At 51.4% G+C, this 12,308-nt stretch overlaps 5 protein-coding genes across 5 annotated transcripts; 2 read left to right on the forward strand and 3 right to left on the reverse strand.

Moving 5' to 3' along the window:
- Positions 1-368: 368 nt before the first annotated feature.
- On the forward strand, positions 369-2,819 carry PHACADRAFT_251809 (uncharacterized protein). The gene is made up of 12 exons (XM_007393174.1): positions 369-517; positions 571-621; positions 674-720; positions 773-886; positions 939-1,208; positions 1,264-1,341; positions 1,733-1,830; positions 1,887-2,070; positions 2,120-2,211; positions 2,260-2,384; positions 2,439-2,687; positions 2,745-2,819. Exons 1-11 carry the CDS (start codon positions 436-438, stop codon positions 2,477-2,479), a joined length of 1,182 nt encoding a protein of 393 aa, XP_007393236.1. The 5' UTR covers positions 369-435; the 3' UTR covers positions 2,480-2,687; positions 2,745-2,819.
- PHACADRAFT_139333 (uncharacterized protein) lies at positions 2,700-5,101 on the reverse strand. Its single transcript, XM_007393175.1, has 11 exons — positions 4,936-5,101; positions 4,858-4,880; positions 4,758-4,807; positions 4,643-4,710; positions 4,466-4,589; positions 4,281-4,416; positions 4,113-4,231; positions 3,990-4,056; positions 3,772-3,932; positions 3,348-3,717; positions 2,700-3,290 (listed from the first exon to the last, which is right to left on the reverse strand). The coding sequence occupies exons 1-11, from the start codon at positions 5,012-5,014 to the stop codon at positions 3,231-3,233; spliced, it is 1,257 nt and encodes a 418-aa protein (XP_007393237.1). The 5' UTR covers positions 5,015-5,101; the 3' UTR covers positions 2,700-3,230.
- Positions 5,102-5,163: 62 nt separating this feature from the next.
- On the reverse strand, positions 5,164-8,057 carry PHACADRAFT_251816 (uncharacterized protein). The gene is made up of 10 exons (XM_007393176.1): positions 7,973-8,057; positions 7,698-7,919; positions 7,411-7,634; positions 6,959-7,358; positions 6,649-6,902; positions 6,514-6,599; positions 5,816-5,841; positions 5,705-5,761; positions 5,502-5,652; positions 5,164-5,450 (listed from the first exon to the last, which is right to left on the reverse strand). Exons 1-10 carry the CDS (start codon positions 7,973-7,975, stop codon positions 5,353-5,355), a joined length of 1,521 nt encoding a protein of 506 aa, XP_007393238.1. The 5' UTR covers positions 7,976-8,057; the 3' UTR covers positions 5,164-5,352.
- Positions 8,058-8,203: 146 nt separating this feature from the next.
- On the reverse strand, positions 8,204-9,456 carry PHACADRAFT_251819 (uncharacterized protein). Its single transcript, XM_007393177.1, has 9 exons — positions 9,331-9,456; positions 9,192-9,272; positions 9,099-9,142; positions 8,985-9,047; positions 8,909-8,937; positions 8,772-8,847; positions 8,686-8,724; positions 8,404-8,636; positions 8,204-8,346 (listed from the first exon to the last, which is right to left on the reverse strand). The coding sequence occupies exons 1-8, from the start codon at positions 9,359-9,361 to the stop codon at positions 8,442-8,444; spliced, it is 558 nt and encodes a 185-aa protein (XP_007393239.1). The 5' UTR covers positions 9,362-9,456; the 3' UTR covers positions 8,204-8,346; positions 8,404-8,441.
- A 176-nt stretch (positions 9,457-9,632) lies between these two features.
- Positions 9,633-12,294, forward strand: PHACADRAFT_251820 (uncharacterized protein). The gene is made up of 14 exons (XM_007393178.1): positions 9,633-9,732; positions 9,797-9,844; positions 9,895-10,010; positions 10,061-10,151; positions 10,203-10,285; positions 10,331-10,492; positions 10,544-10,906; positions 10,964-11,140; positions 11,193-11,363; positions 11,412-11,537; positions 11,590-11,725; positions 11,777-11,934; positions 11,989-12,177; positions 12,238-12,294. The coding sequence occupies exons 1-8, from the start codon at positions 9,677-9,679 to the stop codon at positions 11,008-11,010; spliced, it is 966 nt and encodes a 321-aa protein (XP_007393240.1). The 5' UTR covers positions 9,633-9,676; the 3' UTR covers positions 11,011-11,140; positions 11,193-11,363; positions 11,412-11,537; positions 11,590-11,725; positions 11,777-11,934; positions 11,989-12,177; positions 12,238-12,294.
- The last annotated feature ends 14 nt before the right edge of the window (positions 12,295-12,308 follow it).

A 12,308-nucleotide genomic window follows, 5' to 3' on the forward strand; every position in this document is an offset into this window, starting at 1 on the left:
GCTGCGCGCAGCGGCGTGAGCTCGGCCAGCAGGCTGACTACTTCAAAACCTGGTACTCACGCGTCCGTGGTTGTGACTGTCTGGGAGAGCACGGATAAGGCCATGAGAGCCACGGAGAGGAGGAGTACGCGGCACTGGCGGTACGTAGTCCCTGCCATGGTGTCGATGTCGGGGCTGAGGGAAGGTGGGGAGCGACGAGAGACAGGCAAGACGGTCGCAGGGAAGGCGAGGCTTTGACGCTTATTTTACCGCAAGTGGATAGAGCCACGTGTATTAGACGCCGATGATGTAGAGTGAACTTTTCGAGGTGAATCGATAGCAAAGATGCTCGGCCTACGCCAGACTTGTCTCAGACCACCATCTGTCTTCTCGTCTTCATTCACTTGCAGGCCATTTTCTGTGCATTTTCCTCTTCTTGCCAAGAAAAAACGAAACATGCCACCCAAGAAGGCCCCTCAACAAGAGAAGAAGACGCTCTTGGGCAGGCCCGGAAATAACCTGAAGATCGGAATCGTAGGTCTGTCTGTTGTATATATCACAGTCGTGTGCAGCTAAATGCTCTCCGCATAGGGTTGCCCAATGTCGGCAAGTCCTCGTTCTTCAACACGCTCTCCAAGACAGGTACGGGCTCTGGTGCCGCATCCGAAGCAAAATCGCTAATTCTGTCGCGTAGACTTAGGAAAGGCTGCAAACTATCCGTACGCAACTATCAACCCTGAGGTGTGTCTGATTCACTACTATGTGTGATGCCCTGCAAACGTGAGCATGCTAGGAAGCTCGCATCCCGGTTCCTGACGAGCGTTTTGAGTGGTTGTGCAATCTCTACAAGCCTGCTTCTCGCGTACCGGCCGCCTTAACGGTCATAGATATTGCTGGCCTCACTGCTGTAAGTCACAGCACTGTTTTATTCTTTATTTGCGTTGATATGGACGCGACAGGGTGCATCCACTGGTGCCGGTCTCGGTAACGCGTTCTTGTCGCATGTACGCTCCGTCGATGGCATCTTTCAAATGGTCCGCGCATTCGACGACGCCGAAGTCATTCACGTAGAGGGCGACGTCGATCCCCTCCGTGACATGGAGATCATTCAGACCGAACTCCGTCTTAAGGATATTGAATGGGTGGAGAAGCACCTTGAAGGCTTGAAGCGCGGCGGGCGTGCTCTCGGCAGTACCAGTTTAGCGGACAAGGCGAGAAAGGAAGAAATCGTCAGTTTCCTACCGTCCTATCGCTGCATTCACTGTTCTCATGTTGCATTACCAGGCCACCGTTGAGAAGATCTACAAGTGCCTGACTGAGGACCACAAGGATGTTCGCAAGGGCGAGTGGAACAATAAAGAGGTGAGACTAGCACCCATCGTTATCAGCTGAGCTTTTCCCCTCCACATATAAAGAGAGAGTGCATCGCTCGGTTTAACCCAGCTCATCGAGGAGGAAGTAAAGCCCTAGTTTCCGCACGAGATCATACTTCTCTATCTAATTTCCAATTTTGTTGTGTACTGTATATGCTTTGGCCAATCTTGCTGACCATCCCCTATCTAGGTGAATATTGGATTCATTACGTGCAGAAGTGCTCTATGTTGCGCGCCACTATGATGAAAAAGAGCTTTGCTCGAATAACCCAGCTCGTTGAGGCGGGAGTAACGCCCCATTATGCCGTTGAGAATAACCTTCCAGCTGATCCCTTCGTTATCATCGTCATTTGTAATAAGGCTGACTATCTTCACATCAGATTGATGTCGTCAATGGTCTCCAGCTGCTTACCGCTAAACCTGTAATATACCTTGTCAACCTGAGCGAGAAGGATTACATCCGAAAAAAGAACAAATGGTGCGTGCCTTCCCGACTTGGTGCTTCGCCCACCTATTTCCATTGTTTTTTGGAAGGTTGCCGAAGATCAAGGCATGGGTTGACGAGAACAACTCTGGCGATCTTATCATCCCTTTCTCCGTCGCCCTTGAAGAACGCCTCGTCCAAATGTCTGATGAAGAGCGTGTCGAGGAGGAGAAGAACATTGGCGCAACTGGCGCGCTGCCAAAGATCACCAAAGCTGGTTATTCTGGTCTTGACGTACGTTGCGATACATATTGTATGCGGGATTGTACTGACCTTCGTACAGCTAATCCATTACTTCACCTGTGGTCCCGATGAGGTCCGTGCATGGACAATCCGCAGGGCTATAAAAGCCCCGCAGGCTGCCGGTGTCATTCAGTATGTGCACATCTCTTGGAAGCATACAGGATGCTTATCGAATAACAGCACTGACTTCGAGAACAAGTTTGTGTGTGGTGAGATTATGTCCTATGAAGACCTCCATGAGCTCGGCAGCGAATCGGCAGTTAAGGCAGCTGGCAAGCTCAGGCAGCAGGGCAAGCCCTACGAGAGTAAGTACTTTATTATGCTTCGTCGTCTGTACAGGCTGAGCAATCGTTACACAGTGGTCGACGGTGACATCGCGTACTGGAAAGCAGGTGCATAAGCTACTGTACGTCTTAGTTGACCAATATTATTCGTGTGTCAGTGTGTTACAGTACTCCATAATGTCTGCTCACTGCGCAACTGCGAGTCGAATCAGGTGATGGAATGATACAGCAACATGAGACCCCTCTGCTGTTCTACGCGCCGCACCCCTCAGCGGGCCGAATTCAGACGCTGCGGGAGGTCGCTGAGCGCAACAACATGTCGCCGTGAGCAGTAAGCCCTTGTTTACTAACTTTACTTGTTTTAAAGCCCGGCTTCTCTAGATTTTATACGATCCACGGTAAGCCTCAAATATTTTCGGAGGACCGGAAGACCGCCGCCCATTAGCTTGAAGAGACTAAGGCCCCCAAGCTCAGGGAGCATCGCGGTCGGATGAGCAAACTAAATTAGCGGCATAGCCAGGGCGACGGGAGCCTGCCATGACATGCTGAGGGAGAAGAGGTTGAAGACAAGGCGGAGAGAGGGCACGTAAACACCGACAACGCCCAGACCGGCTCGTATAATACACCCAGAGCTCCGAATCTTCTACAAAACTTCGTGTGCACGCCGGCCTACACCTCTATCGAGGTTATAGCAGCCTATGGTCGACTACAACGGTCCTTGGTTGTGTGAATTTAGCACATTGAGCGGCAGACGGCTGTACTCATGTCTATATTGTACGACACTACACCACAGTCTCCTAGAGTTGGCTGTTAGCCTTGGAGTAGTACTTGCAAATTGATGCTCTCCGTTGCCGCTATCCCGTATATTTAATTGGCAAAGGCTGCAATGTCGGTCATAGCTTTACCGAGGATGAGTGTATGAATATCCTAAGGCGTTATATTAGCGTGAAGAGGTGGGAAAGTGAATATTTTTGCACGACTTACGTAGGTACCTTCATACGTGTTTACGACTTGCAGATTTGCGACATGACGACCGACGTGATATTCGTCCGCACATGCGTTCCCTCCAAGGATATCCAGCACCCGACGAGCGTGCTCGAGTGCTTTACCGCAATTATTTCGCTTCACAAGGCTGATCATCTCAGGTGCGACCTTGCCCTGGTCTTTGAGTCGGCCAACCTGAATGCTCGCTTGCAAACCAAGCGCGACCTCGCTCATCGCGTCGACAAACTTCTTTTGAACAAGCTGAAACGACGCAAGGGGTCTTCCGAACTGGTGTCGCTGCAGCGCGTACGCTTTTGTGCGATGGATGCAATCTTCGAGCGCGCCCATGGCACCCCAGGAGATGCCATATCTCAGATAGGTCGGATTAATAGTGCGAGGTGAGTCTAGAGACACAATAGCTCACCGTGCACTATTTAAACATCCAAAAGGCGCAGCGAGGCCCTTGCCGTGCGGCAGCAGCGCGTTATGGCCGACTAACACGTTGTCCAAAAAGATGGACCCGGTCAACGAGCATCGAAGCGCAAGCTTGTGTTTAATTGCCGGTGCATCAAGACCCTTGGTCCCCTGCGGAAGGTGGGGCATCAGCCTCAACGTCAGAACAAATATTCTCGTGGGGCTTACCTTCTCAACGAGGAAGCCGCGAACTTTGTTATCCCATTTACACCGAGCCCAGATGATGAACAAGTCCCTGCCGGGAAATCTGTCAGGAAGAAAACTTACAGTCGCAGACTAGCTTTGACATACGATACAGGTGCGTTCGAGATCCATGTCTTGGCGCCATGCAGTTTGAATCCGCCTTCAACTTCTTCAGCGATCGTCTCCATACCGGCGGGGTCCGAACCATGGTTAGGCTCAGTCAAACCCTACTAATGTTAACGCAGCCGAACGAGCACAGCAGAAAAGCTAACGTACGAAGCAGCCGATGATCTCTCCCTTCGCCAGGCGGGGGAGGTAGATATCTTTTTGTGCGTCTGTGCCGTAGTCGCATATAGCATTCATGACCAGCGAGGACTGCACAGAGAATGTCGAGCGATAGCCCGAATCCACACTACGATGATGGCTTAGAGGTCAGTCCTTGATAGATCTACGAACCGTACCGTTCCACTTCTCGCGCAATGAGCCCATAGGCCACGTTGCTTACCCCTGCGCATCCATAACCGTCGATAGTGGGACCCAAGAGCCCAAATCTTCCCATTTCCGGAAGCAAGTCGCGGTTAAACTCTGCCGAAGCGTGGTATCCTTAAACGATATTGGCTAACATATAGAAGGCATACCTTCAGTTCGTTGGGCATCCAATACTCTCGGGAGTAGCCTCTCTTGACAGAAGGCATGGGCAGTGTCACTAAACATCTGTGAGTTTCGGAAGAAGGCGAATAGCAAAGCACATGCCGGATAGCCTTCTCTTCCTCAGTCAGTAGACTATCCAAATTCAATGGATCCTGATACGAAATCTTAGCCTTAGGCAGGTCGTGGGGGAATGCCAGCTCACTTCCGGACTGAACTTGGCGATTGCTGCACGACCTTCGGCTCAGAATGTATAAGGCCTGCAGCGCGGTACATCACTCACTACTCGCCAATCTGACGCCTCCAACACGTCGAGCGTTCAAGGCGACTGAAGTACGGGCAATGCGACAAAGTAAGAACATAGTGTTGGCAGCTGTCAAAGGTATGGTCTCCGCTGGAGGTCGTTAGAGAGCAGCTATTTAAGAATCCCGTGGTCCGGAGCAAGGCCGGTAAGCCGTTGTCCGACGCGGAGTACCGTCGCGCCGGATCTTGTATGCAAAGCTGAGTCCTGCACTGGGCGCAAATATGACTAGGATGATATACAGTCCAACAACATTACATGAAGGTCTAAGTCATCAGAATGCAAGTATAACATGAATTACAGGCACAAGAAAATGCCGAGCTCTAAGGGAAAGGGCGAACGAAAAACGATCGGAGCCTGGGGACGGGACCATATGTGATGGGTTTGAAGGCTATGCGATCACCAGCGGTCGTTCCTGTTGCCGTAGCCATTATCCTGCTGTCCACCATAACGTCCACCACCTCCACCACGACCACGACCGCCCCCACCGTAACGGCCTAAAAAAGGTCTTAGCGTACTGCAGAAAGTGCTAGTGTGGAGAAACTTACTCCTGCCACCACCTCCGCTGTACATGGCCATTTCCTCTAGTTGTGTAGGAACGTTCGCCTTAGCCTCACGCAGAATGCCAATGAGTTCCCGAGCGGACTTCGCATTGTCAGTAGTGAAGTATGTATACGAAGTGCCCTTCATGCCAGCACGCTGGGCGAAACGTGTGTTAACATTTGCATAGTCCTCTTGTTGCGAAACTTACTCCCGTACGACCAATGCGATGGATATAGTCTTCACAGTTGTTGGGGAAATCATAATTCTGTTGAAAAGAACATGAACGTGGAACGAGGCGACGTGTAGGGTAGAGACTCACGACGACATAACCAACATCCTTAACGTCTGGTTGGAGGAAACGTCGGGCAGACCAGCATTGATACATGAACGGAAACGATCACACACGAATTGGAGGTCGCATGTCGCCAGATGGAAAGCATGGAAGAAAGAGCAGCAGTCAACAATCTGAGTCAAGGAGAGCCAGGTGACAAGCGCCTCGACACCCGGGGTCACAAACTCATAGTCCAGGGTCACCTCAACCTGAAAAGCAGGAGCATTGGTTGAGGCGAAACGCGTCCGAGCGAGAGACAGGCTAGTGTTGTACGCGCTGGCGGTTGTTGAGAAACATGCGAACATTTCAATCCTGGGTACGCCATTGGAGTCCATAACCACTATCGCCTCCAAGACGGTTGCAGCTACAGTGAGAGCAGGCGGCAACACGAAGGAAGCGCCTCGACGACAGGCACGAGGCAGCGATAGTCCTAACAGGCAGGGGGTCAGAGGGAACCACTCGCACACGTCCAGGGAAGTCCAATCATGTTTCAGTGCGCGTACGGTCAGCTTCGCCTGTCTTGCTGCAGATACGACCCAAAGACCTGTGAAATGAGTAGCTTCCCACCGCCGTTACCCCTACCGTGGTCAGCGGCTGGTCTACAGGCACATCCACCTGGCAAGTAACCAGCTTGTGACGCGCTGTGACGATGTCGCAGCGCCAGAGAAAAGATATAGAAAACATACCGAGACCACGCGAAGCCACATCAGTAGCAATCAAGATTGGAGAACGCCCAGCCTTGAATTCACTCAAGACCCAATCACGCTCGCGCCTGAGAATCAAGTTAGCACCGGATACGTCGAAGAAATTCCACTACGCACTGTTCCTTGTCGCCGTGAATGGCGAGCGCCGGCCAGCCATCTTGACGGAGGTATTTGGTGATGTCGTCCGCGACTCGCTTTGTACCAACAAAGATCAAGACCTTTGCATTCTCTTGGCTGATCTGGTCGAGGTGCTTGATGAGCTTGGACCTCTTTTCAAAGTCGCTGCAGACTTCGATAATCTGCTGGATATTATGGTTGGCAGTAAGTTCTGTGGAACCGATGTTGACCTGGATGAAATCTTTCAAGAAATCCTGCGTAGTAGATTAGTAAAGCTATCTTCTACAGGTAAATGCAAAAGCTCACTCACATTGGCCAGCTTTTGTACATCCTTGGGCCAGGTAGCACTGAACATCAGAGTCTGACGGTCAGGCCGAATTTGGCTGACAATTTTACGGATCTGGGGCTCGAAACCCATGTCAAGCATGCGATCAGCTTCATCCATGACGAGGTAGGTGATGCGACGGAGGTTCGTCTTGCCCGACTCGAGCATATCAATGAGACGACCTGGGGTTGCGATGACAATCTCAACACCACGCTGCAGGTCACGAATCTGAGGACCCTTGGGAGCACCGCCGTAGATGGCAGTATTACGAATACGAGAGTTCGAGCCAAACTTGGTGCATTCCTGCTGAATTTGAACTGCAAGCTCACGAGTCGGCGCAAGGATCAGAGCGATTGGACCGTCTCCAGGCGCGAGAAGCGGTTGACTAGCAATCAATGAGCCTAGGGGCAGACGCTAGTGCAACAGGGAATACATACGCGTTGATGTGCAACATAGCGGGGAGAGCGAAGGCAATCGTCTTTCCACTTCCGGTTTGGGAGATAGCGACAACGTCGTGGCCACTAAGAGCCATCGGCCAAGCCTGGCACTGGATTGGAGTCGGAGCAGCAAAGCCTTGGGCACGGATAGTAGACATAAGATACTCCGGGAATCCAACCTCGTCAAAGGAAGACACTGGCCGCGGCACGTCTCGACCTTGCACCTACAGTCTATACTCAGCGAACTGGCGTGGAGTAGTATGAAGGGTAGAACAATCTAAACATACCTTCATTTCCTTGATTCTCCTGAAATCTTCGATCTCACGGTCGCTGCGTGCTGAAACGCGCTTATCCTCAACGTAGAAGTTTTTCTCGAATCGTTCCAGCTTGTACTGGTTCCAGTCAATAGCTCGTAGGCCGCTGCCAACACCGCCCATCTTGTCGTCCCCCCAGCCACCTCCACCATGGAAACCGCCGCCATATCCACCGCTGTAGCCGCCGCCGTAGCTCTGCGAATCCATGGATGAGCAATTGTACTAAAACGGCTAGGAAAGAAACAAACCATGTTTAAGAGAGGAGAAGAGAGAGCAAAAGCGCTAACTTGGAAGGGAGAAATTTGGAAGGGAGAAATTCGGTAACAGTAGATGGTGGTTGGAAGCAAGGAGAAGTTTTTGTCGTGGCGGGCAAGCGCCAAATACTAATAGCTAACTTACGTAAGCACGATGCGTGAAAGCGCCAAGGCAATCTTGGTCCTTCTACTCTTCAGGAGCTTAAGATTTGGCGACAGCTGGGAGGTTACACGCATAATACCAACATGAAGTAGCATAGATATAGCATAAAGAACAAAACAACGCGGCAGTAGCAACGATGAACGAACGGCGGGTGAAATGAAGGGCGAAGTCAAGACTTTAGGTTGCTAAAGTGGATATCCGCAGGCTGGATTTGCAAAGACATTCAATTCGAGTGCACCAGAGTGGTCTAGGTGCAACTTACCATGGAGGCAAAACAATCGGTCGGGTAGCAGTAGACGGTCACATGATGTTACATTCTTTCTTGCGACGTCTTTTCGGCGGCGCGTCAGGGTAACGCGCCCTCATCCGCTTAGTCAAGTCTTGAAAAACCTCTTGAATGTTCCAATTCTTCTTCGCAGAGGTCTCATAGAACGGTATCTTCCAAGATGACGCAAGCTCATGGACAGCCTGACGGGTAACTTCTCGCTCGTTATACTGCACAGTGTGAACGAAGAAATCAAACGTTTACACAGGTATTACATACCAAATCCGCCTTCGTTCCGACAAGAATAATCGGTATGCCCTATGACTCTATCAATAGGTGCGCGCACCGCACAGCTGAGGACATACATGTTCGCCGCTCTTGATATGTAGAATTTGTTGACGGATGTTCTCTAATTCATGAAGGCTCGCATCGTGAGTTAAGCTAAGCGAGAATAACTTCAGTAAGCCACCACAGTGCTGTTCAGAGCTTATGAGGGACGTACCTAAAGACGAGAAGGAACCCATGGCCAGACTGTGCATCATGAGCGGCCAACACGCGTACGACACCGGCGCTCTCACCGTAATGTAAACTTCATTTAGGGCCTGAAATTGCTCAGCCCCTGCGGTATCGAGGATCTCGAGCTACACTCGGATCAGTACGCGACATGACTAGTGCGCCAAGACAGTGCTTACAGCAATGTTCTCGCCATCGACGACAATCTCCCGGCAATATTGCTCTGCCCGGGGGTCAGCTGTAGTCGACTGGGTTCAAATTCTGGACAGCACCTTCAATCGTGGGGTTGTAATGTTCAAGGAAAGAGTCATTTACAAACCGCACAGTTAGAGCAGACTTTCCAACACCGCCAGCTGCGTGTACGAACGGGAGTGAGCAGTGGTCACGATGGTGATGTACCGTGAGACGCACAGCCAAGAACGACGATATCGTATTCGCGCATGTCCTTGCTGACACCGCGATCCCTGCCTGATGGTTGAGAATGGCGAGGGCTGAGGGGTTTTTAGAGCGGGTGTCCCGGCATGAACGTGAAAATGAGGGGTATGGACGCGTGGGGCGCGGTAGACGAAAGCGAAGGGCAACGCACCGACGATTCCCAATGCGGAGTCGCGCCATCTCACGCTAACTTAGCCGCTTTACCTTGCGGGGGTAAGCTTGACCGCGTTCGGCTAGCCAGCTGAAGAACGCTTGACGAGAGCTACGAGGCACGAAGACGAGATCAAGCACCAAGGTACCAAAGAGTCGCTCTGCTCGAACCATGGTCAAACCCCGCGCCTTCTTCGACATCTCGATTGACGACGGCCCAGCCGGCAGGCAAGTCTCCGTCGCGCTCTCACATCTCGCAACAAATCCTGAGGCCTGAGTTTGTATACTTCAGAATCATCTTTGAGCTGTTCAACGACACAGCCCCGAAGACAGCCGAAAAGTATGTGCATATATACAGCCGGACTCGCTCATTTATCGAAAGCTTTCCAGCTTTCGTGCACTATGCACCGGCGAGAAGGGAATATCGCCGCTGTCAGGCAGGCCATTGTATTACAAGAACAGCATCTTCCACAGGTCCATAAAGGACTTTATGATACAGGGTGGAGGTGTGTCCGACCGACTCTGACGTGTCTTGCTGCCATGACACCTCTCGTAGATTTTACGAAGAGAAACGGAACCGGTGGCGAATCCATCTACGGCGGTGTATTTCCTGACGAAAATTTCACTCATTCCATGGACTCTGAAGGGTAAGTCTGACAATTTATATGTCACGACTAAAGTAATACACAACTGCGCAGGCTGCTGTGCATGGCTAACAAGGGCCCGAACACAAATGGATCACAGTTCTTTGTGACTATGCGAGCATGTCCGCACCTGAACGGTAAGATCTTACTACTATCGGAGCATACAACTCACAATGTTCCAGACAAGCACGTCGTATTTGGCCAAATAGTCCGCGGGTACGACATTGCGAGGAAAATAGCGGAGCTGCCGGTGGATGAGAAGGATCGACCGAAGGTGTCAGTCACAGTCGTGAATTGTGGCGAACTGGTGTTACGTAGGCAAGTTACAGACGCTCTTTCTCGCGGTGAGTGCACCATTGCTCGCCCCGATTCCCGAACTCATGTCCCTCTGTCAGAAAAATCACGCGCCGAGTCAGACATGGAGGGCGAGAGCGAGTCTGAGAGCGAGTCTCGCAAGCGTAAACGTCGTCACAGGAAGCGTCCCTCAAGTCGAAGCGCCGAGGAGGACAGTGGCCAGCAAGGGGGCCATCAACGCAAGCACAGACGAAGAAAGCACACGGAGCGTTCTGGTTCGCGAAAGCGCACAGACCTAAAAGAACGGGAAGTTGTGCCACAGGAAGAAACGGAGGCTGAGTACGACATAAGACTGGAGCGGGAGGAGAAGGAGAAACTGGAAACTGCCAAGCGAAGGGAGTTGGAGAGGCTGAAAGGGATCGCAGAGACGGAGGTCCCGACACAGAACGGCGTGAGGTTCAAGGGTAAGTCGCCGGCCTAAGTCACGAAACGACGTGCTTACGCATTGACCGCTATATCAGGCCGGGGACGAATGAAATATATCGACCCCGAGATTCGTCGAGTCTGAGCATCGGTGGACCGGATCTCATCTTACATTCCAAGTTCCTAAGCTCCTCGTGTTCATTCAACCTCTTATCTTATATATAAATGCTCGCTGGCATCGAATGGCTGCCCTAGCTGCCACTAGAATCACCGGTCTGTACACATTGATGAGTAATCTTCGTGAGAAGCGACCGACACAATACCCACTAGAGCCCATCTTCAGCCACCGCGGATTGACGGCTCTGTCCTTTCTCGATGGTGCCTTTGGTCCATCGGCTGTGGAGGACGACGCCTCAGGCTCCTCTTGGCTTGGTGGAAGAGGTAAGTCTTCGGCCTTGGCCAGCACGACCGGATCCAACGGCGCGGGGATGTCGACATCTGTATTATGGTGAACAAGTAATCTGGCAAGATGAACATCGGACCTACGGTTCAGAGCATCATCGTCGAACTTCAGATGTAGCACAGATGCCGGTGCTAGCTGTAGCTGATACAGATTGAGGTCTCGCACCTTGGAGTCCGACACTTTGATCTCACGCTTCGGAGGTGTTTGGTCTATGCCGGTCTTTCTAAGCTATCGTGATCGTCTATGATACGACGAACTCACAGAGGACAAATTTAGTGGGCTTAACGTCTTCACGCAACAAGTTGCGCACAAACGCGTAGATTGATCTGATCTTGTCGGTGGAGGGGAAAGTCTTCTCGAGCTGTGTACGATCGGCGAATCTTATACGAATGGTAGTCTTGCGAGGCCAATTCAGTGCGTATCAATGCGTTATGCTTGAGGGACGCACAATAGGGTACTTTGCCAGTTTCGCTTTCAGCTCAGCGTCTCGCATGGCTTGCGTACGCAAGGGTGCATTCACGAGTGCTTGCGTCCTAGCTGACAGCGAGTCTTGGGCTGCCTTGAGGTCGGTGAAACTGGGCGTGAAGAAAGAATCATGGGGTAATCCTGGAGGAAGAATCCGTTAATGCATTATACAGTTGAAGTGGCAGGAGGACGGACTGGGCCCAATGCTGCTTGTCGCTTGCGGCGGCTTGTAAACTTTGTAGTCATCTACGACTGTGGCTGGAGACGTAACTAGAGAAGTTCGTTCGGTGAAAGCTAGTGCAGAGGCCATATTTAGCGTGTGTTGTAGATTTAGGATGATACTAGTGGTGGTGATGGGTCGAACTCAAGACTCAATGAAAAGAGCTGGCTCAGGGAGCTTAGCAATGTTCCTAAGAATACCATCGAATACTCAAATCGACATACAAGATCTATTGCACTACACAACCAAGCGTCTTTAGCCACAGGCGAGACTCTGAAGATCTGAAGAGATGGTC

Source organism: Phanerochaete carnosa (genome assembly GCF_000300595.1).
Source record: "Phanerochaete carnosa HHB-10118-sp unplaced genomic scaffold PHACAscaffold_3, whole genome shotgun sequence".
NCBI lineage: Eukaryota > Fungi > Basidiomycota > Agaricomycetes > Polyporales > Phanerochaetaceae > Phanerochaete > Phanerochaete carnosa.

Coding starts and splice junctions, on each gene's coding strand:
- PHACADRAFT_251809 (XM_007393174.1), top strand. CDS start 436: ATGCCACCCAAGAAGGCCCCTCAACAAGAGAAGAAGACGCTCTTGGGC. Junction 622..673: donor CAACACGCTCTCCAAGACAG/GTACGGGCTCTG, acceptor TCTGTCGCGTAG/ACTTAGGAAAGGCTGCAAAC. Junction 2,385..2,438: donor GCAGGGCAAGCCCTACGAGA/GTAAGTACTTTA, acceptor ATCGTTACACAG/TGGTCGACGGTGACATCGCG.
- PHACADRAFT_139333 (XM_007393175.1), bottom strand. CDS start 5,014: ATGTTCTTACTTTGTCGCATTGCCCGTACTTCAGTCGCCTTGAACGCT. Junction 4,590..4,642: donor GGATGCCCAACGAACTGAAG/GTATGCCTTCTA, acceptor ACGCTTCGGCAG/AGTTTAACCGCGACTTGCTT. Junction 3,933..3,989: donor GCGGCTTCCTCGTTGAGAAG/GTAAGCCCCACG, acceptor CACCTTCCGCAG/GGGACCAAGGGTCTTGATGC.
- PHACADRAFT_251816 (XM_007393176.1), bottom strand. Junction 6,600..6,648: donor ATTCACGGCGACAAGGAACA/GTGCGTAGTGGA, acceptor CTTGATTCTCAG/GCGCGAGCGTGATTGGGTCT. Junction 5,762..5,815: donor AGGATGTTGGTTATGTCGTC/GTGAGTCTCTAC, acceptor TCTTTTCAACAG/AATTATGATTTCCCCAACAA.
- PHACADRAFT_251819 (XM_007393177.1), bottom strand. CDS start 9,361: ATGCGCGAATACGATATCGTCGTTCTTGGCT. Junction 9,048..9,098: donor TCGATGGCGAGAACATTGCT/GTAAGCACTGTC, acceptor ATCCGAGTGTAG/CTCGAGATCCTCGATACCGC. Junction 8,637..8,685: donor TCGGAACGAAGGCGGATTTG/GTATGTAATACC, acceptor CACACTGTGCAG/TATAACGAGCGAGAAGTTAC.
- PHACADRAFT_251820 (XM_007393178.1), top strand. CDS start 9,677: ATGGTCAAACCCCGCGCCTTCTTCGACATCTCGATTGACGACGGCCCA. Junction 9,733..9,796: donor GACGACGGCCCAGCCGGCAG/GCAAGTCTCCGT, acceptor TGTATACTTCAG/AATCATCTTTGAGCTGTTCA. Junction 9,845..9,894: donor GCCCCGAAGACAGCCGAAAA/GTATGTGCATAT, acceptor AAAGCTTTCCAG/CTTTCGTGCACTATGCACCG.